The sequence below is a fragment of the Falco biarmicus genome, chromosome 5 (genome assembly GCF_023638135.1).
Source record: "Falco biarmicus isolate bFalBia1 chromosome 5, bFalBia1.pri, whole genome shotgun sequence".
NCBI classification, from domain to species: domain Eukaryota; kingdom Metazoa; phylum Chordata; class Aves; order Falconiformes; family Falconidae; genus Falco; species Falco biarmicus.
The window spans coordinates 69,779,576-69,801,926 of record NC_079292.1 but is presented as its reverse complement, the minus strand read 5'-3'; the positions used below and the strand labels follow the sequence as shown (position 1 = coordinate 69,801,926).

Sequence of the window (22,351 nt, the reverse complement as noted above, 5' to 3'; positions counted from 1 at the left end):
AGAGCTTTAAGCTAATTACTGAGCTATAATTTCCCAGCAGATTACCATCTGAATGTATTTTTGATATTTGCTTAAAATTTTCCCTAACGGATGCTTTTTCTTTCTCTGCTTTTTTTGTCAACTATAATATTAGCCATTTTGGCCAATGGGAACTGGAATAGCCAGGGGATTTTTGGCTGCAATGGACTCTGCTTGGATGGTACGAAGTTGGTCACTCGGAGCTAGTCCTTTGGAAGTTCTTGCAGAGAGGTACTAGAGAAAACTAATACTCTTTCTGTTCTAATCTAATCCTCCAACATCTCATCATCCATTCCAGTTTATTCTAGTACAAATATGTAGACAGAATGGGAGGTACAGATTCTCACTGTTTCGAAAGGGTGCTTGTGGGTATAATTCAGTTGAAGAAAAAAAAATGTACTAAGGAGCTGATAAATTGAAGTATATTCGTAGAGGAATAAGAAGTGTTGCAGCTGTTCTTGGTTGATTAGATCAAGAATACTTTTTTTTTTTTTCTTTTTTGCTTCTTGGCATTGCATGGAGAAAGTGAGCCTGACTTACTGTCACCAGCCTTGCTATAGCAAACCAGATGAAGATGTATGTGCCTTTAAAGTACTAGAGACAAAAATTCTTGCCATCCCCTATTACCTTGTAAATATCTTTCATGATTTCCTTTTAAAGGAAACTATGACCTGCTTTTATTTCATGTTGTCCTAAATTGGTTGCTTCATTTCGTATAAGCCAAACAACATCTTGTGTCTTTTTGGAGTATTGAGTTCCTGATGTTTTTGTCATCTTTGAGTGTTGCTTTGGTGCACAAGATGATTTCTTAGGGATCAGGACTTGGGTAGTTAAATGATTCAGTAAGTAAAAGCCACAGCTAGTAGAACCTGTTTTAAACTTAAGCAACTGCAGCTTCTGACCGTCAGGAACCATAGCATAATTTTAAAAATTGTATAAATGGCACAATGGGGATATTTTAATTTCTGTTTGTCTGAATTTAAAAAAATGGTGAGGATAGTGATCCTGCAGTTGGAGCCAGACTTCCATCACCTTTCCGTTAGACATTTGCAGACAGTGGTAAGATCTTCCCTGAGCCTTCTCTTCTGCATGCTGAACAAACCCAGTTCCCTTTGCCTCTTCTCACAGGCCAAGTGCTCCAATCCCGTTGGTGGCCCTCTTCCTGAGGCGCTCCACTGTCACAGTGTCTGTTGCACTGGGGAACCCTTTCAGTTATGCTTAATGTATTGTTTTCTTTCCTCCTTTTGATTCTGGAGTTGAATTAAATTTCAGGCTTTAATACACTGAATCTTAGCTATTCAGTGTCTGAAGTGGTTAGATTTCTAATCTGAATGTTTATCTCTCCAGAATTTACTTAGCAGTGTTAGTAATGATGCATGTCTTCAAAAAAAACCCCACAAACCTAACAAAAACAAACACAAAACCCCAAAATCACCACAAAACCTAAAACAAAGAAACCAACCAAAACAAAACTCAAAACTTTTATTTTTATTTTCCCAAGGGAAAGCATTTATAGGCTACTGCCTCAGACCACCCCTGAGAATGTGAGTAAAAACTTCAGCCATTACAGCATTGATCCTGCCACCCGGTATCCCAATATCAATGTCAACTTCTTGCGACCACAGCAGGTAACTGGACAAATGGTGCTTCTGAATGCTTGCAATCTGCGTTGTCTTTCCTTAGATGAAGCTATGCTCATGTTTTGTGAACAGATAGGGACTTGATGTGGCGGTATAACATGGAAGCAGGGAAAAGCAAATACATGAATCAAGAGTAGACTTCTGCACTTTAACAAATACCTTTTTAGGAGTTTTTGATTTTGATTGTTTTAACCATGCTGTAATGATACATGAAATCTATACATTTGTTTGCGTGTGCGTATGCAGGTTTTCCTTGTGGTAATCTAGTATAGCAGTCTGTTACTGCGATTTGGTATCCACTGAGCAGCAGCAGTCTGCTGTTTAGCACTGACAAACCGATACTTGTTCCGGGGTTCTTGGGCTAGATATTTTTGCTACATAATTACTTCCTTCTTGTGCCTTGCGATGGCTCCTTCCTGTCCTCTGACTCTTTCTGTATGTAATTTTTAGGTTTTTTGTGTCATTTTAGGTACGCCATTTATATAACACAGGAGACTTGAAAGACATTCACCTGGAAATAGAGAACTTTGTGAACTCCAGGACACCAAAGCTGACTCGGAATGGTAGGCTTGGCTACTGTTTATTCTGGAGCTGGATCAGTGCAGGAACCATAGAGCATCAGGGTTGTAGAGTATTATTTAGCCATTCTCTTTTGGTTTAGAAAATGTATCCAGCAATTGCTTCATCAACAGTCTGATTTTTCCAGTTTTTTGTTTCCATTAACATGTAAATACATTTTTGTTTGCCTAATTTCCCTTGCTTTATAATGCTGTTAAATTTCTGAGCATACTTACTTACACAAACGTGTTTTCACCTCCTTTGTCCTATAACACTGTCTTTACAGTGCAGAAGCCTAGCCTGAATTCACTGTAACTGTAAACTCAGAATTCTTACAAACAGAAGGTATTTCTTGTGCAGTCTTTCATGCTTTCCTTTACTTAATTTCATCTCTTAGCTTAACCAGATGAAACCTCACTTTGCTTGCATTGTTGTGAAAGTTAGATGCCTTGTGATAAGCACTTCTTTATCTGTCTACTCGTCCTGTACCCTGAGGGTTATGTTGAACTTTTCCTTTTGCATACCTTGCCTTTGGATGTCTAGATAGTGTTTGGGGAATCTCAGAATGGGCTTTGCTGCTAAGCCTCCCTTTCAGTGCTGAATAGCTGTGTAGTCTTTTGATTTGTTCTTTGCCCTGCAACCATGTCCCTTTAGGCTGTAATCTCATCAGATCTTGCAGTAAGGCAAGGTCAAAATAGGTCAGTGCTTTTAAAGGAAAGCTTTCAAGAGAAAAGAAAAAGTTGCAGAAGTACATTTGTAGTTCTTCCATTAGAAGTAGTGTATCTGGGCTTTAGAGAGCACTGTGCTACTGCATACCCTTTTGATCATATGTAACAAGCCTTTGTGGCTGTTTCATAATTCCTGGGGCTCTTTTACAAGGGGTAGGGTGACTTAGCTAATTACCTTTTAGCAAAATAAAAATCCTTTCTTGGATCTAAAATAGATAACAACAGTCTTTTTTTTTTTTAAAAAAAAGAATTCTCTCCTCTATTGTCCATTGTTAGGAGGCTGTTGTTTACATGAAGGTTTTATTTGTTGATTCATGGATTTTATGTTGTGTTTGGAATTCGTGAAAGAGACATCATGCCTTTCTACTTGAAAATGATTATTATTTTTTTTAATTTATTTTTTTTTTAGAGTCTGTAGCTCGCTCTAGTAAATTGCTTAGTTGGTGCCAGAGGCAGACTGATGGATATGCTGGTGTTAATGTGACAGATCTCACGATGTCATGGAAAAGTGGCCTAGCTTTATGTGCCATTATCCACAGATACCGTCCAGACTTAATGTGAGTAACTGACTGTTTTGAATAACTGGGAAGGGCAGGATGTTAGTGATATTTGGAAGTAATGGTGTGGAGACTGAGGCAATGCACTTGTGACTTATGGAGAAATGGATTGTAATGAATTCAATTAAACTTGATAGAAGCTAATGTACAGTGATTCACCAACAGAGTGGAAGGTCATAATAGCTTGATGAATATGAAGGTAAATGTGTTGTCATTTTCCCTTCTGGATAATTTGACAGAATTAAGCTTCAGATTGGTACTGACTGGAAAGCATTATTGACTGACAGCTCTTTTCTCTGTGAAGTTAGTCAGGCATAGTTCATAGCTTCGGTTATTCTTGTGAACAAGTCTGTACATAGCCCTTTATAAATCTCCTGTTTAACAGTAACTCTTTAAAAGACTTTTAGGCTGCTCTTTTTAGAAGTAGTGACCCACAGTCTAAATAGAGATGTTGATACTGTTTGTACACTAATACGCTGATTGGATGAATGAGAGAGGCATTCTCTTGCGTGTTATCTTGGGTAAAACAGTGCCCAGATTCTAGAATAGGAAAACACTGGCTGGAAGAAATAACAGTAGCAAAGACTCTGGTGCTTCAATTGAAATCTGAAACGTCTTTAACTTCCCAAAGGGACATTAGAAAAAGCGAATGCTAGAGCTGTATTTAAAAGACATAATCCAGTGTAAAGCATGCTGAAAAGGTATATGGTTATTCCTTTCCATGTGCACTGAATTACTTCTCTATTGGAGTCCTCAAGTTAACCTGAGCTACTCTGTTTAATAGCTATATAGCTTGTGGAGCGTTCAAATAGCTTTTGAAGTGGTTTATATAATTCTTCACAAGCTATAGCTTTTTATACAGCTTTTATGTAGTTCTACAAGTTTTGGAAAAAGCCAGCAGAACTAAAATATGGATCAGTCAAGAAAAGAGGGGACAGAAGTGAAGACCTAGTTTAGTTCCAAGCACACAAAAGATTTTATGTAGGGGAAAACAGTACAGTCTTCCAGCAAAGGAGGAAGTTAAGTTGTATTTCAGAGGATAATAAAGTTTTTAAAAAGAAAAATCTGGGTTTGGAGGAGGAGCAAAAAATGAAAAAATAATACGTTTGGGCCAAAGTTTACCATAATTAAGTAGCATCAATTCTGCAAGACAAAAAGGCTGCTGGCAAATAAATTTGAGATTTCAGAGGGGGGAAAAAAAAGCAGATGGATCCCGGTGTTCTTTCAGAAGACTGGTTTCTACTTGATTCAGTGCATGCCCTCTTTCTTCCCTTTGCAGAGACTTTGATTCTTTGGATGAGCACAACGTGGAGAAGAACAACCAGCTGGCCTTTGACATTGCTGAAAAAGAGTTTGGAATATCTCCCATTATGACTGGAAAGGAAATGGCATCTGTTGGAGAGCCAGATAAACTGTCGATGGTGATGTACCTCACACAGTTCTATGAGATGTTCAAAGACACCATCCCCTCTAGTGGTAAGGAGTTTGGGGCATGTCTGTCAGATTTAAAGATGGCTTCAAGGTGTGTGTGTGTGCTTCAGTTATCTTCATGCTTCTTCTGCATGAGCTCATACTAGTCACTCAATAACTTTACATTACAAAAACTTGGCTTCTTAGTGGTGCTGATGAAGACCATCAGGAGCAAAAAAAAGGAGTTAATACAAAGTAATTTCCACAAAATTCTGAACTCACTTCAGTAGTAATAGATAACTTTTCTGCTTTCTTGCTATTATTAGAGATTCATCTGTCTTAGCTAATATGAGATGCCTTGCTAGTAGTTGTTTAGTAAGTAATTTCAAAACCCTGGCCCAGTTTTATACCTATTTACCACCTGTGAATGGTGAAACTAACTTCAGGCCAATGAGGAATGAAAGGTCTTTGATTAGAACTGAAAGATGTAATTGCCTAACACAAATCTGTATGGCCTGCCTTGAAGTATTAATAATGTTACTACAGTTTTTTTTTTATTACTGATGATCTTAATTCAAATCTCTCATTCTGGTGGGGTGGGAAAAAAGTGTGTTTAATAGCTTTTTAAAAATACAGTATGTATTATTTCCAAAACTCTACTCTGAACTCTTCTTAAGAATACTGGTGATCATGATGCTCTTTAAATATGAAAGTAACTAGAGGAAACAAACACAGTATTCATTCTGGGTTGTTGTAAACCTTGAAAGAAGAATTGATTTTGGCAAAATGGAAAAACAGAGTAGCTGAGAAAAGTATTAATTGTGGACACTACAATCACTTTGTACAGAGAATTTTAAGAAAAAATGTTATATTAAAAAAATCAGTGAGCCCCTTCAGTTGAGTATTTAATAATAGCACCACAGAAAAAAATTATTGGCATTCCCTTGTCCTACCTGTTTTTACTAACAGATAGTCTGGACCTGAATGCAGAAGAAAAAGCTGCCCTAATTGCCAGTACCAAATCGCCTATCTCTTTTCTCAGTAAACTGGGACAAAGCATCTCTCGGAAGCGCACTCCAAAGGTAACCATACCACACTCTGGGTAACACTTGTGTCTGTTAGGCAGCTGTCCAAGTAGGTGGTGCTAAAAGTGCATGTGCAAGTGTGTATCTGCTACGTATTTACAAGAGACCATATGTTCATCAGCTCTTGCTATGGGACAATACATGACATTTATAACTGCAGCATTACATCCATAATATATACTCTCAATCAGTGGGATAGTTCAGCCTTAAAATCCTAGTCTTGTGGTATTATTTGGAGATACATTTTTATTGGAACATAACTAGTTATTCAGTTCCCAGTTAGTTGAAAGTGTTGTAGAATGTCCAATTTGAAGGTAAGAATCCCCTAAGGGTGATCAGGAAAACACCCTTTTCTTAAAAAAATGAGCCCAGAAAATTAATCAGTTGTGTTGCAAAGCTTATTTAAATGTACTGATGACAGTCATCTCAGGCCAGAAAGGTAGGAGAATCCTTGTCTTTGTTTTTTTTCCACGTTTTTCAGGACAAAAAAGAAAAGGAACTGGATGGAGCAGGAAAGAGGAGAAAAACCAGCCAATCGGAGGATGTAAGTATTGCAGTGAGGAAGGTGTCAGGGAGGAAAACATATGGTAGGTTCCTTGTTCTCACTTCAGACCTTCCATTTTCTATATTGACTGTTTATATAAGACTTTTTAGATAAAAATTAGTTCTTGTTCAGAGGTTATGCTTTGTTGTATCTATAGTGCAAATATTTTACCGATGCTTATGAAAGAATAGTACACAACAAAGGAAATGTTGCAGTTCCCTGATGTTCTATTTTTGTTGCAATTTACTTTGATTTGATTAGAACCAAGGATAAAGCTTTCGTTTAGAAAAGTCATGCAGTATAGTCAGAAGTTTCATTCATATTTAAACTTTAGGTTTCTTTAGTGCAAAAAGCATACTTTTCTAGTATGCCCCGTAAGGCAGTCCTTCTGTTGAAATGTTTGTAGCCAAATAGGTACAAGTGAGTTACAATTCAGTGCTTTGAGTTGTCAGCGAAGGTTTAAAGATAGGCCTTTGCTTTATGTCAAGGGATTCATGGGAATGTTTCAGCAGTGGTCTCTCGGTAGGTAAGTATATCAAAGAAGGTTGAAAAGATAAGTAAAATTTAACAGAACTTTTGATGACATGCCAAAAGAAATTGAAATGTGAGCTTTCAAGTGCAGACTAACAGATTTGTTTTCTGCAGTGTTAGAAACCTATCACAGCAAAGGGGTAGAGAGAAAAGGTGATCCAGTTGTCTTGTTGAATTTTGATATCACTGATTGTTAGGAGGACATCCCACGAAGTTACAGAGAAGAAAGGCCCACGCTGGTGAGTGCCCTGACAGAGAGGAGAATTGATGCTGCTATTGGGAATCAGAACAAAGTCAAGTCTATGGCAACCCAGCTACTGGCAAAGTTTGAGGAGAATGCACCAGTGCAGTCCTCAAGCTTACGAAGACAGGTAAGAGCTGGATAATAAACCCCTTTATTTTGGAATTGTGGAGGAAAATCATGAATAATAACATGCATTCCTTGAGACTGGATGGTACTGGTGCTTTTCTGCTTCAGAGACTCTCCTAGCAAAGAGTGAAGCTTACTCAGAAGAATTTAAAATTTAGGAGTATGGGGTAGAGAAGAACTTCCTAATAAAAATCTGTTTCTCTGTTATTGCTCATATTATGTTATGTAATCTCTTTCACAAACATACCAGCAATTAGGTTTCTTTTATAACTACTATTGCTGTTTAAAAGCTTTCCAGGAACGTTCCACTTCTAATGTTTTAAGAATGATAATTCAATTTCTGATAAGAACCTTTTCATGCCAGGTTACATCTTTTTTTTTTTTTTTTTTTTTCTTCTTGTGCATTGTGATTAAGTTTTGTATGTGTCTGTAAGGGCAACAGATAAATGCCTGGGAGTTTCTTTGCAATCAGGATCTTTGTGTCATTCCAAGTGAGACTTCCTGGTGACTGCTGATTATTCAAGATGGTATGTGAACTACTGCAGCTGCAGGGTAGTTGTCTTTGAAGTTAGATTGAGTCACTCCAAGCTACTGCTAGCAGTGCAGTGTCAGCAATATGAGGCTCAGTATGGTTTAAATGCCCAAGTTCTCGCTCTATTATAAAGTCTTTCTTCATAGGTTGTGCCAAGCTCTGTGCTGCCATGGCCAGATTGTGAGTGGGATCTGACCTAGCTGCTTTAAAGCTAGGTCCAAGTATGTCTGTGCTACACTGCACATCAGTGTTAGTAGTATAACATAATCTCAGAATGGTGATGTTTATCACACTCTTTACCAATCTAATGTTTCCTGAGCCACTATGTATTGGCTGGAATAACCAGGCAGATTTGAAGAAACAATGAAAATAAAGGGAAGATCCAAAATATGTGCAGATTTCCATTTTTAGATGGTTTTTTTCCTTTTTATATTTTACTTGGTAAATGAATTGTCCCCTACCCTATTTTTTTTTTTAATTAAATGTTTGTATGTCTTATTCTGTATCCCATTCCTTTGGCTTTCTTTGAGTTTCCTTTACTATTTTATCTTTCCTCCTTGGTCCCATTTTCCCTACAACCTGCATGCAGCAGCCTGTCCTGCCTTATCAAGAACGTGTTCACAACCAACCATCCAGCAGACGAGAGCAGGGCCGTCTTGCTCCCATACCCCAGTGGAAACAGGTAAAGAAACTGATTATGAATACAATGTGTTGCCTGCACCCAACACTAGCTATCACTGTCCTGGTTTTAGACTAGTCCTTTTGCAGCACCTTATGTGAGTCTGTTATTTTAAATAATGTAACTTCCAATGAATAAAAGCAGTATCTCCTTTCAGTAATGATGCATGGTTTAATGTTTCAAAAGGACTTGGTCAGTTTTTCCCTGCCATCATATGCTAGTTTGAATTCCCCAGGGTTTCAGTGGATGTTTTAGTGGAAACCTTGCGTACAGAATTTCTAGCTTTGTTCTGTCAGAAAAAAATTGAAAATATGTGAGCAATTACTTCCAGTGAGGTGAAAGGTGTCATGCCATCTCTGACACTAAAGCTTTTCTCTGGTATAAATAGTAAAATCGGTTATCAGTTTTGCTATTCATGTGTGGAATCTTATGTGTTCTGCAGTTACAGGAGACTGTGCTTTCCCTTTCTCTGTGACAAATGTAGCTTTCCTTGCCAACTTCTCACATAGATTGCATTGCAGATTTATGTATTACTGTGAATTAAGTGAATTTTAGGATTTCTGTCAAAGAGTAGTTCAGAATAGGGATAGACAGCAGAAAAAATCAGTGGCTATCAAATATTATTTTCTCTTGTGTTTTGGCTCGTTGTCGCTGGTGTTTTTCTTTCAGCCATGCACTTCCAAAAGCTAAGGCTTGTGACAAACAATCTTTTCAGGCAGGTAGGGGTACTTATCTCACTGGCTTCCTCTGCTTCCACTGTTTCCCGGTGCAAATGGCTGCCTCATGTTTCCGAGAGTGCTAAGAGATGTTTATCCGGCAGCCATAATTCGGAGAAACATCTGCTTTTTTCTGGTTGCAGTTGACTCCGAAATATGCTCTGATTAAAGAGGAAGAAGATGACACTAGTTTGGAAATTCACTGTTTTGCATGACTATGGATTCATGCTGATCTTCATGTTTGAGGCATTCAACATAATTAATGGGGCATGTCATGACTGAAGCCATGATGTAGAAGATTTCTTTGCAAGAAGAAGACCCAAGCCAGGGGAATTGTCAGTAGGAGAGTCAAGAGTTTTCAAAAGATCAGCATTATGTTTAGGTTTCCTGACTCAGTGTTTCTTCTTCTACCATCTCATCAAAATCTTTATAGACTAATGAGCACTTTCAGATGGATACACATCATCCATGATTAAGGCAAATTTCATTTTTTTAAGAACACTTCCCAAGGAAAGGAGGAGAACCCAAAGAGCCGATGCAGAAGAGCATAATATAGCTCTAAAAGATGAAGTCAGTTGATGAGCACTGCTTATGTTACTCCACAAAAAAAAAGGAAAACTGGATTGCATTGATTGTCCTTCTCGGATCAGAAGGATGAAGATTTGTGCTTTAACACTTGGAAGAGATCACATCCCTGCAGCCTTGAGATTTCTGTTTGAACCTGCTATTGAAACTTTGTGAAGGCTTTATAATTAAGTCTTTGCAGTGAAACATAGAAGTTCTTACTGTCTTCCTTTTGTAATTGATCAAAAGAAGGACAAACTGTCATTTCCTGCTTTTGTGATGAGGATTTTCTCTTCATCAGAGAGCAGTTTATTGTTCTTGTGTGTGTTCTTGTTTTCACCCGCACTACACAATTTAAAAAAAAAAGAGGGGGAGTGGGGGGGAAGAGCAAAATCCATCTGGTCTCCCTAAACATTGATAGCGTCTCCAAACAGGCAGCAATGTAGGGCAGATCTCTGAAAAATCTTTTTGTAACAGTTGTGCTTTCAGATGACTTAAATTATTTTATTCAACGCTGACATTGATTGCGTTGTGTGGATGATTTCCCTCTCAAGATTATACCTGGAGATGATCTTTTCTTGATAGGCTTTACTTCATCAACAGATGATGATTGGTTCTTGGATCCCCAGGTTTCATGCTGGATTTGCAGTGCAATCTGACAGCTGAAATGGAGAAGAATAAAACTGAGTCTCAAGAATGTAAAATCTGCAGGATACAGGAGGTTCAAAGAAACAATTGATAAGGTCCCTGCTCCAAAGGTTCCTCATTACTTGCCTGGGGAAATGAAAAACATCAGTTGTCTTCATTCAAAAGCCATGAGTACATATAAAACCATTTATTCTCAACTGATCAGAGATCAGCTGAGGTAGGAAGCCATCCACTGAGCCAAGCAGGCAGCTTTGCCAAGCTTGGACAGAAGTCCATCCTGCAAGAAGTTGTTGCTGAAGCAGTGCTTCAGCTGGCTGCTGGGATTCCTAATTCTGCTTGCTTAGGCACACAGAATCTGATAGCTGTGAGACCGTACCTTTCTACAGTACTGAAGTGGCTTGCTGCAGTGACGTTGGGCACTCTCGCTACGAAGCTGTTTCCTGGACCAACAGTGGGGTTGGTGCTGGGTACCAGTGTATGTTGTTGGAGATGCTGTAAAGGGATCAGTATTGCTCATGACAAGCTCCTTAGGGAGGATGTATGTTTACTAGAAAGAGCTGTTCATGAAGCTGTGGGAAGGGGTTCTGTCTTTTGGCACAGGTGTCAGAGTTTATGAGCAGAAACTTCTGTCAGTGACCGTGTGTAAGATAAATCACATAGCAAGTACATTCTACTGAAGAGTCCTTTGAATACGAGCAAAGCAGTTCCTAAGGGGACAAAACAGTGGTGTGTTATTGAGGGAAACCACAGGTTCCTGATGTTCTTGTCAGTAGGAAGAATGAAGTTGAGATCCTCAGGGATCTTTTGGAGAAGAGCAGTTAGTTTTGTGTCTTGTGCTTGATAGGTTTGATCCTTCCTGCGCCTTGGAAACTGCATGGAAGAGGAAAGTATACTGCAAAAGCGTAAGAGTGATAGCAGGGGAGAAACCACACTGTTCCAAAGGATGTGGTCTAGGTTGGGCCTCCAGTACATCTGCCCTGGGCTGTTGCCTGCCAGTGTCTGTCAGGTTGACTTCCTTAGCTGTACTTGCTTATCAGTTTAAGTCTAGAATCTTGCTTTAGACTTAGGAGACTTAGGAGGCCCAGCAGTTTCAATGAGCTTATAAGGCAGAATGTTTCTGTGTCTGTTGCACAGGTGGGGTAGGGATGGCTTGCTAAGACAGAATTCCTTGTAAGAGTGAAATCCTGTCAGAATCTGTTCTGAAACAATTTTTACTTAAATCACAAGATCTTTAATGCTATCTCTCTTGGAAAGAGAAAACCTTCAAAAGGTCAAGCAGATTGAAAACCTCACCAATCTGCTGTTTGCAGCATGTGGCCTGCATTTTCCTCACGAATTGGACTAATAAAGTTTGCTTTATTGAGCTATACTTTGAGAATGTTGATCTGTGTTGTCAAAATTGGGTTTGTGCTATTATGAGCACCTCAGCAGCAGCTAGTAATGCATGAAGATACTGCTAAGTGTACATGCATAGTGGAAATGTGTGTAATTTTTAATGCAGTGGTAGTATCTCCTAAAAAAGCTGGATTATGTTTCATGGTGTGGTGTTTAATCCCACTGGATAAATGCATACTTGTATAAAAACACCTTCCGTGGTGTATTCTACTGCTTTCCAAGCCATTTTTGGCTGCTTTTGGGAAAGAGCATCTCATCAGGGATCATGGAACCATTGGAAAGCCAAATAGTCTATCCAGAAGAGGATCTGACTGTTTGGGTATGGTATGGGAGATGACCCTTTTAAACTGAATTTTGTCCTGGCTTTCCAGGCTCTCAACTTACAGCCTTCAGCAGTTTTCTGCTATAGTTTCATAGGCGTCCTAACCTCAACAAGGTATGTGTGTAATATACATATGGTTAAATAACTGAAGTGTACAAAGATGCTTGTAAGATGGAGATCACGTGTCTTTTGATGCCCATGTTTTCTGCTTCTGGGGGTCTGATGCTTGTTCTTTTGAGATGGTTACATAAAATGTGATAAAAGTGCAGCAGCAGTACAAATGCTTTTCAGTAATTCTGTTGGAAATGTGGTTTCTGAAGACTGAGGTGACCACAGTCAGCAGGAGCTAAAATCTCAACAGAAAAGAACTTACAACACCAATGATTTCTGCAGATACCGTTTTTCCTGCTTAATTTCTTATTTAAATCTGTTTATAGATCTTTCTTCTTTCCTATAGCCATCTTTGTTTTTGCATGCTCAGAAATGCATCCTGCTGGAGGACTGAACATGTACTTCATATACCTATTCAGTGTTATATTCTGAGATCTGCCATGGAAAAATACACAAGTTTGTGAAAATTTTGAAATTTGAAATGCAAACTCGGCCATGGTCAGACATAAATCCGTGAACAGCTGTAGTGGTTGAAAATGTTATCACCCTTTGAGCTAGAAATTAGTGACTTCACAGCTGAGCCTTTTGAAACAGCATATGAATGTCCCTCATCCACTTCAGTGCAAAGTCATGTGCTTTAGTTTAAGCTGCTTGTAGCATCTGTTTGAAATAGAAGAGTTGATTTATTATTTTTTTTCCTGGGGGAAGAGAACACCCAAACAGATGTTAGTGCCAGCTCAGCTGTAAGGGCAGTAATGAACATCTGCAATATCTTTACTAACAGCCTGCTTTTTCTTTGGGGGCTATCTAATGGTGGCTTTGGATACACAGCATTTTTTTTCACAGCGCGACAATTTCCAGATATGCTTTGGTGAGGACTCAGAAGAAAGGATAATTCAGGCAGAAGATACATTAATAATCAAGAAGTGGTAGAAAAAAGACTGTACATAGTAAGGAGGTACTATGAACTAAGAACTAGAAAGGCATGTTTTCAGGCATATTAAAGTGAGGACATACACATGCATTGTAAATTATTCAGACTATTAGATTTGGCTGCATCTTGACTATAAAGCAGCTGTATTTCTGTTCCTGTAGAATGAAGTACAGTTTAACTCACCTGAGATTATTTAATATCTGTAAGTTAAAGACGAGGGATCTTAAGCTGAGAATAGAACACTGTGACTTGAGTTGTATTGCTAATGGGGACTGCAAGCAAGAGTAATTAGATCAACAGGATAGATATTTTTAAACATTGCAAGGCACAGCAATGGATAACTTTTCATGAAGCAGAGAGAGCAGTCCCGCTGTGCTGTGGAGAGTTCCAAATTGTACCTTTCACTGATTGTAAGACTTCAAGTTAGAAATTGTTGGTTTAATTGATGATTGATATATGTTCATTGGCTTCCCCTAGAAGTATCTGTTAAATGGACATGTGATCCTGTGGCTGTGGGTGGAAAACTTTGGTCTTCCAGCTTCAGAGAAAATGTGGCTTTAGGTCATTCATGAGAGGTGTGAACTTAAGATCCACAGTCTCTCAGTTCATGTGTTCTGGCCTTTCTCTCCAAGAGCAATGGTAATGTTATCTTTTTTTCTACCATTATTATGATTTTTTTTTCTTTTCCTGTTTTAAAAAAAGATGAGGAATAAGGAACGTTCTCGGACCTGCCCCAAAAAAGTGATCATGCTCTCTTCTTCCACTGCACCTTCCTCTCCACCGTATCCCAGGCAGCAGGTGATTCCCTCTGCATGTTCTGTCCCTCTCTCTTCATTACTGCTTGTACAAGTGACTAGATCAGTTACCGGATATCCCATTTACAAATCCATTTCCAATTTTTTTTCAGATTGTGATAGGGCTTCCTCAGCCTCTTAGATTAGAATCATAGGTCGGCATTAGCTCACCACAAGCATGGAGAATCTCCATGGGAGACTCTTGAGATTTTACCATAGCATAATTTGTAATTACAGTAGCCTTTTTCAGTTTTGAGTTGCAGCAAAATAGAAATGAAATGTTTGGAGTAATGCAGGGGAAGAAAACAGAGCTTTTCTCTGTCTCCACTTTTTGTTTAAACAGGTGTGACTGAAAATTTGCCCTTGTATCCATGACACTCTTTTAGGATTACTTCTATGAAGAGATTTTTTTGAGTACTGTAGTGGCCTGTACATGTCCACTGTGGTCCTTCTGTTTCCCCCACACCCAGGCCTTTGTCTCACAAGAGTTTGTGTTCAGTCTGTCTGCGTTTGGATTTGGAGGAGTGAGTGCAGTTCTGAACACAGTGTATAAATGTGTGTCCTGATGCACATGTATTTGTTGTCCTTCTAGTTAGATATAACCTGAAATCCTTTACTGTTTGTGTCTTTTTGTATGTGGTCATCGCGCTTCTTTGAGTTGTATACTTTTAAAATTTTTATTTCATTTTCCTACTGCACTAGTAAATTCCACTCCTCCCTGATCAATCCTGAACTAAGCTTGAGGTGATAAGGCAGCTGCAGTTCCATAGACCTCTCACAACTTTACATGAGGATAGTACAAATAAGTTTCCCTGTAGGTGGAAAATGTTTCTTTGTTGAACACTTGTATGCCTATGAACTCTGTAAAGGCCTGTTACCTTTTAGCAGAGTAGAAAAGCCTTATTCTTGGACATGAAGTTTGACTTGCCTTATTACTGTGATTTCTCAGAGTTTAAGTTACATGTTATAGTTAATCTGGACAAATTATTGGCAGCCTCTGGAGCACACATTCTTTACTGCCTCTGTGGTGTCTGCATCTGCAAGATAGGTCAGGTCTGCTTACTGATCTGATTTAAAGCTGTCCTAAGGAAAAAAGTGGTTAGTTTTCTGGCACACTGTGGACAGCTTATGATGCAAAGAAGAATACAGGAATGGACATCTAGGTAGAATGGGTGGGGAAAGTCCTTTTCATTAGCAAAACCCAAATTTAAACAGATCTGAGTGTAGTATTATCAGATGATGTGACAGCTAGCTGCCTTCCTCTTGTCGACATCCTTTGAAAATTTTGACAGATACATTTTATGAGAGAAGAAAGGTTTTCCCCAAGCTTACAGGTAGAGAAACTAAGGCAGCTGAATGCTGAGTTTTACTTTTTAATCTATGGCATGGGATTCATTTTCCATATGGAGAAATTGGCTTTCAGTCACTAAAGACCTCTTAGCCCTTTATTTTCCCTCCTTAGCTTCTCCAAGTGTTTGCTTGTCCTGTGTCTTTCTGGTTGCCTAGTTCAGTCATGAGAGCCAGCTACTGCTGGGTCCAAGTGGACTTGGACCATTTTCTGTGTTCTGTACTGTAGGAAATGTTTTTTTTGCATGTCTTCTTGCTTGAAGAAGAAATTAATAATAAAATTTTGGCTTCCTCTTTTTAACTCTGAGGAATTTTACCCCTTGTGCTATAGAACTGGTCTGTTAGACTCAGCTGAGGGGTCTGCTTTTGGAGACACTCTTTTTTTCCTTAGGAATGATTTCTTTTCCTTAAATTGTCTTGGCCCAGGCCTCATAGTGAGTCGGATAGATCTGCGTCCTTGCTACACTGATGTCTTGGAAAACCTGTACCTCTGTGCTTCTAATGTATTCATTCTGCCACTTCTTTTAAACTTTCCATTTCCTTCCTTTGATCTAACATCACAGTATGAGTTTTATTGAGTGTTTTACTATCTTTATTGTACTAATTTCATTACATTGTGGTACTATATCGTGGTTTACTGACCTAATACGACTATATACTTTTTTTAAAAAATTTCCCTACAGGAGCCAAGTTATTATTGCCAGTTTTAGAATATTCTTAATAAACTGTTCTGCTATCATTATGGCCTCTTTTCTGCCTGCATTATAAGAAAAATCTTATGAAGTGTGTTTTGACTAGGAAGTTGGTCTGTGATTGTTATTAAGCTCACAATTTGTTGCCTGCAGAGAAACAGGGAACCTGGTGCCGACAGTCCCGGGGAGCAGAGTCCCAGACAGGAAAGGGTAAAGAGCATGAACAAATGGCATGGATGCTGATGACACAAGGCTGTGGTGGATGTTTGCAATACAGAGAGCAAATATACCGGGTAGCAAAACACACTTACCCTAATGCTGCTGTTAACACGCTGGTACTCCTGAGAGTCAATTAGGAGTGATGATTTCTGTGTGATAGCCACATAAATGCATAACAAGCCTTCATCAACAATTTGCTATATGCTTTTATTTTGCTGTAGATCTAGCTAGCCCATAAGCTCTTCCCATTCTTCTTTTTCTTTTACACCTCTTTAGTGAAGTATGCTGTGGCTGTAGCAGAACAAGAAGAGTTATATTTTGTGCTAATTCATGCGAACATGGTTGCATTGTTTTCACTGCTTGCTTTCTGGATGGTTAAACAACTGGCATTCCCTCTTGCCTCCTACAGGCCAAAGTAAAAGCAAAAATGATGAGGCATTATTTAGTATAGAGACTTTGAAGCCTTCTTAACAATGAAATATTCAACAGTCTGTCTGAATGGCTCAGTATTATAGAGGAGCTTGGGAAAAGAAAAGAGAGGCACTCAAAAGAATTGGTTGATTTGAATTCATATTGACAAATTAATTGACATTCCAGTAAAGGCTTTGAATGAATTAAGTCATAAGTGGTAGCCAGATATAAAACTGTTATAACTTTCAGAATGTGTTGTAACAAAAGGCTCTTGTGGGCTGAGTGTTTTCTGACAGGCGGAAAAAAATGAATAAGCGTGTGTTTGCAGTGACACGGAAGCCCACAGCTTTATAATAGGCCCTAGTTTTAGTGAAAATGATCTAGTAGGAAGGAGTAGGTGGAACTCAAAGCAGCTGAAAGTAGAGAGTATTATTAATGCATCTGAATGGGAAAAGTGTTTCTCCTAAATTGGGTGTGAACCTAATTTTCTCTTCTGCTTTGGAGGACATTTAGCAATATGGAACAGCACCCTGACATTTTTGACAGATCAAGCCTGAGGTTTGTTCATGCACACATTTGTAGTTCCTGGTCTATTTACTTTTGAACTCTGCAAACAAATTAGCTGAAAACTGTGTGATATTGCAAGTTACACGCCTGTCTTGTACAGGAGGCCGTAAGCCAAGTCTTTTTTCCATGTCACTAAGTGCACTACACAACAGTTTAAGAAGATTGATATGAAAGACCAGAATAGCAGAGGTGTCAAATATTGTGCATGGGCTGTGTTGACATGGCAGTGCAGTCAGAACAAGTTAACACAGTGAAGTTGCAAAAGTAAAACTGGCAGCTTCTGTGATAGTCTGATTTTGCTTCAACCAGCCAGGCTCATTAAACAATGCTTGCTTAGGTACGTACAGCATTCACTTGCCGTTTACCAGCATCTTTAAGGAAACCAACTCATTCATTGTGAAAACTGAAGTACGTTACCTAAAATGTGTTTCAGTGTACAAAATCTGAGAAACACAAGTATGTAAAAGTTTGGTTATGTAAAGGAAATCCTTGAAAATTGAGAACTATGGTGAAATAAGTTGGCAAATAAGCTCCTTTGTGCATGATAAAGCCACAAATTATTTTGGGGTGGGGGGTGGTAATGCCAGAGGGAGAGGCCACATGCTTGTTTGGTTTTGGCTGCAGCAGTGCTAGATGGGAGAGTTGTGAATAATGACTAATTCAACTGTGTTTTTCTTGGCCTTGAGGCTAAAAACTTAAGACATCGTTAGAACAGTAGACATAGGGAATAAAAAAAGTCTTCACATGGGAGCTTCTCTTACTGTTCTGCATGTAAATTTCATACCTTTTGTCTGGCATTTCGATGTCTGTTCCTTTTGGGGCTTTTTTTGGCTGGTTTTGTTTACTTCCTCCCTCCTTCCTCACCTCACAGAGATCTTCTCGTTTATTTTCTGATGACCAAGCCCCTGAGAATGTTGAGCAAAGGGCATGTCAGCTGGCTGCCCTCCTGGAGTCCAGACCTGCAGTGAGGCATCAGGTGACTACAGCCCTGCATATCTGGTGTCCCCTATTAGTGCGGGATTCTGGGTACTGGTGACATCTGGGGTCAGAGGGATAGAAAAATTCACCAAAATACAGTGACCGTTGCTGTACAGTCATGTGGTTAAAAAGACACGGTCAACTGTATTTTGTGTAGTATTTTTATCCTACTTGCCAGCTCTGTCTCCTTGTTTGATGAATGACAGTGTTTCTGTTTCTCAAAACATGATATAAACAATAAGGTTAAAAAAAAAAAAGCCTCCAAAGCTTCAGAATACGTGCTGAAAACCACCTGGACTCCAGATCAAATCATCTCACACTGGTCGTTTACCAGTCAGTTGTTCACAGATTTTACTTGCTTCTGGAAGCAAAAACATTCACATTTTCCAAGCACATTTTCCTGGCTCTGAAGTACTACTTTTGTGTCCGTACTTCCTGTATATTTATTTCCAATGGTAGAGTTGGCAGCTTGTGCAGATTTTCTTTGATTCCAGTGTGTGCTTTTGGTTTGGTTTTGTGCTTAAATATTCTCTCCAGTGTGTCGCCTTTGGCATATGGGAGCATGCCAGTTTGAACAGTGGTGTCTTTAGTTTCTAGTTTCTTGCCCCTATCTCTGTTTTCAGTTATCTTCAACAACATTTGGCAAACTGGAAATTGCTTTTGGAAAACACCATTTATACAAGTGATTATTTTTTTTTTTAATGACTTACTGTTTTCAGTTAACTGTCCAAAATCAAGCTGTCTTCTTGAGTTGGAGTATAAGCAGTCCCAGAGCTTTTGCTGGTGGCATAACTTTTCCAAGCCATGCCAAAAAGAAATTTATAACATGTAGGTCACTCTTCATTGCTGTTCTTTGGAGTTTGCTCTCTTTGCTGATGATTAAAGTCAGGGAAGCTGTTCTTCAGGAAGGAAGAGTGAACCTTTGGCTAGATTTGAGATAGGATTTGGGGACACAGAAGAATCTATAAAAGACTGAATAGACTAGTTGAAACATATTAGCACCTGTTTGTTAATGGGTGACACAACTGAATATCTCCAGCATGATCCAAAGACAGCATGCTCAGGTACACCTCCTTACTCAGTTGATATGGTGGTATAGAAATGAACATCTAGACCAAACCATCTTGCTCCTACCTTTTGTGTTGCTCACTAGAACTTTCAAGTTCCTTTTGAGGGTGGAAAAGATTAACAGCATTACGATGCAAAGATAGAAATTGTTTTTGAAACTCTTAATTTCTGTATAGTGCAGAATTAAGGAGGAAAGAAAATAGAGGGGAGATGGAAGACAAAAAGTAGAGGAAAGGATGAAGTGGGTAGGTAGAGCGGAAAAAGAGGAAACAGATGTTGGAAACACTGCAGGCAATGATGGATTATGATGTGGGATTTAAGGGAAGAAAACAAGAAAAATAGTAAGAGAAAGAAGGCTGAGCAAAGTAAGACATTTTCAGAAAAGAAGTTTGATTGAATGTTGAAGATCTTAAGTATAGAAAATTTGTGTATAAAGTAAACAGTTATATTTCATTGAACTGGGGAAACTGTGAAAACTAAGCTTTTACATTTTGTCCAGTTTATTTAATCTTGAGGCTAGCCTATTCTAAGTGGCTAGAAATAGCTGGTTTTGTGGCTCATGCAGCTACAGGGCATTTATTTTTCCTTTTTATAACTAAAAATGTAATTTTCTTGCAAAAGAGTGTCCAATATTTAAAATTTGCATTACTTTTCTTTCCAGACTAATTTCTAGGAATGCACAGTTTCTACCAGTGCTATTTTTGTCTCATACTTCCAGCTACTTTTTTTTTCCTATTAATGTGAAGTATTCCTTGGGAGATAGGCGTAATGACCCATAGAGATAATGAGAGGGGTGTGTTATTTAGGTCCCCTAAATCCTAAATATGAGAGGGGTGACAAAATTTTGGGCTCTCCTCTGAGGAACCAGTTTCAGAAGGGTGCAGATTCTTAGTTTGGAATTTATTGTTTGCCATTTGATAGGCAAGAATAGCAGATTGTTTTATATTGTTTCATTCTTTTTAGTGTGGTGTTTCCAATCTGGTTACAGTAAATTTTAGGTTGGAAATTTGGTGCTGATTACTGGCATGCATACAAGGTAACTTCTTTCTCTTCCATCCCCAAGGAGAGTGGGCTTTTGGTTTATATAGTTAAAATATAGAAGAGTTCTTACATGGCCTGAAATATGATCTTAAGTGCATTGGGTCAGTAATACAGAACAATGGGAGATACAGGAGGAGCAGAGGAAATTCATTTGGGATCTTTGCCAGTGGCTTAGTTGCTTTGCTTACAGGAGGTTGGACATCTGTGGAAGTAGGTAACTGCTTCCAAATGGTCCTAAATAACTTAAAACCTAATAAAGAGCAAATTAAGAATAACTGATTCTGCCTCACTAGGGAGAAAGCAAAGATTTATACACTGGACCTTTTTCTCCATGTTTTCCTACAGGAGTCTTTTTTTTATGGTGGGCAGAAGGGCCTGAGTTGTTTTTTTTTTATTTTCTCCTTTTCCCTCTGTAGCCATATATGATTGTTTTGATTTTTATTTTATTTTTTAGCCTGAGACTGAACCGTCTCGCCGATTCTTTGTTGACCAGTGGGAGCTCTCCCTTAGCCTCCGTTCTTCTAATCGCCCTTCTTCACCTTCATCTGACTCTCTTCGACAGGTAGCAATGAGCATTGCAAGGTGCATCAGCTGTGTTCACTTGCTGCGCCCCAGTCCCACAGCCAAGGACACCCCACAAGACATGGCTAGGCTTGCAGTGCCTCACCTGCAGAATGCAATGCCTGTGCATATTCATGCACAAATGAAAAGCCAGAGGCAACCTGGCATAGCCTGGTTATTATTAGCCATAAAGCAGTATGAAATAAATTTAAAGTTTAACGTAAATGAAAAGCTTGTGGTACATCTCACTCTCCAATCAAATTTTTTGAGCACTGATAGTCCTTCTGGCTTTGCAGTAAAGCTTTCTTGTTTTGCTTGCTGCTTTTGTTGGAATCCTGGGCCAAACTACAGAATGCATTTGTGCATATATGTTTAACGGACGGTGTGAAATAAGAAGTACTTTGGCTTTCTAAAAACATCACTGAGATTTTGAACTACTTGCAGTTGTTGTACATAAACAGCAGGAACTTGATTTGACCTAAGCTGGAGTGGGTTCTTTGCCTGCTCTTCAAAGTGCTGCAGAACAATGCATATTTTGAAGGTTTTTGCCCATGGGAGGAAAGATAAAGTGCTTCATTTAAGACCCTGTATTAGGCCAGATGTGATGTGTAGGAAAAAAGCAAACCAAATCAGAAACACAGAACCCCAGATAAAAAATTCAGCAACTAAATTTCCCACACCAAATAGTACAAGGTATTGTGAGTCAAGTTTAGCATAATCACTATGAAACATGGAACTTCATGTGTTCTGGTAGAGATTTAAAGATTCTGAAGCATCTGCAAAAATGGTCGTATGAAGTTTTCAAATCAAAATTTGTTCAGTGGAGACCTGGTTCAGCTAAAAGAGAATTTTTCCAATGGAAAAGCTTGAACTAACTTTTAAGAAAACTTAAAAAGCCTCAAAGGTTTCTGGTCTTTTAGAGGAAAAAGGAAAACTCTTGGCCAAATGGTTATGATTGCTAGTTAAAGATCAATGCTGAAGAAAATTTTTCCAGTGAGCACCATTTTAAATGTAATATTCAACAAGAGATGATATATGTTGTTGAAAGGCAAGTCTGCACATATGTGTATGCACACACTAGCTGAGGTAGAATATGGAACTTGGAAAATTTTTAAAGACAAATCATATTTCTTGCATATATAAATACTGCAAGTGCTCTGCATCCTGGGGTGGAATCAGTAGACAGAAGTTCTTTCTGTGTAGGAGTAAACCCTCATTACTGCAGTGGCACAGAACTTAAGGAATTAGGACTTCACTGATAGCAGTGGTGATGTCTGATGGCTTGAGCACTCCGTTTTCAAAATCTTTTTCCCCAAAGAAGTACCCATTCT

General features: G+C 38.7%; 2 protein-coding genes across 19 annotated transcripts in view; one reads left to right on the top strand and one right to left on the bottom strand.

Moving 5' to 3' along the window:
- LOC130149418 (tubulin alpha-4 chain-like) overlaps nucleotides 1-15,111 on the bottom strand; it is a 121,851-nt gene extending 106,740 nt beyond the window's left edge. Inside the window, exon 1 of the mRNA XM_056339020.1 lies at nucleotides 15,098-15,111. The gene's annotated coding sequence lies outside the window, so the exon portion shown is untranslated. The remainder of the gene's footprint in view (nucleotides 1-15,097) is intronic.
- MICAL3 (microtubule associated monooxygenase, calponin and LIM domain containing 3) overlaps nucleotides 1-22,351 on the top strand; it is a 161,762-nt gene that overhangs the window by 63,607 nt on the left and 75,804 nt on the right. For 13 of the 18 annotated variants that reach the window (XM_056338998.1, XM_056339001.1, XM_056339009.1 and 10 more), the window contains exons 9-17: nucleotides 134-249; nucleotides 1,520-1,646; nucleotides 2,128-2,221; nucleotides 3,354-3,501; nucleotides 4,781-4,977; nucleotides 5,881-5,993; nucleotides 6,478-6,540; nucleotides 7,269-7,442; nucleotides 8,563-8,655. In XM_056338998.1, the coding sequence (XP_056194973.1) occupies nucleotides 134-249; nucleotides 1,520-1,646; nucleotides 2,128-2,221; nucleotides 3,354-3,501; nucleotides 4,781-4,977; nucleotides 5,881-5,993; nucleotides 6,478-6,540; nucleotides 7,269-7,442; nucleotides 8,563-8,655 (1,125 nt within the window). Of the gene's footprint in view, nucleotides 1-133; nucleotides 250-1,519; nucleotides 1,647-2,127; nucleotides 2,222-3,353; nucleotides 3,502-4,780; nucleotides 4,978-5,880; nucleotides 5,994-6,477; nucleotides 6,541-7,268; nucleotides 7,443-8,562; nucleotides 8,656-14,044; nucleotides 14,141-16,328; nucleotides 16,386-18,243; nucleotides 18,349-20,913; nucleotides 21,022-22,351 lie in introns of all 18 variants that reach the window. The other 5 variants (XM_056339012.1, XM_056339017.1, XM_056339014.1 and 2 more) reach the window with 3 other exon arrangements.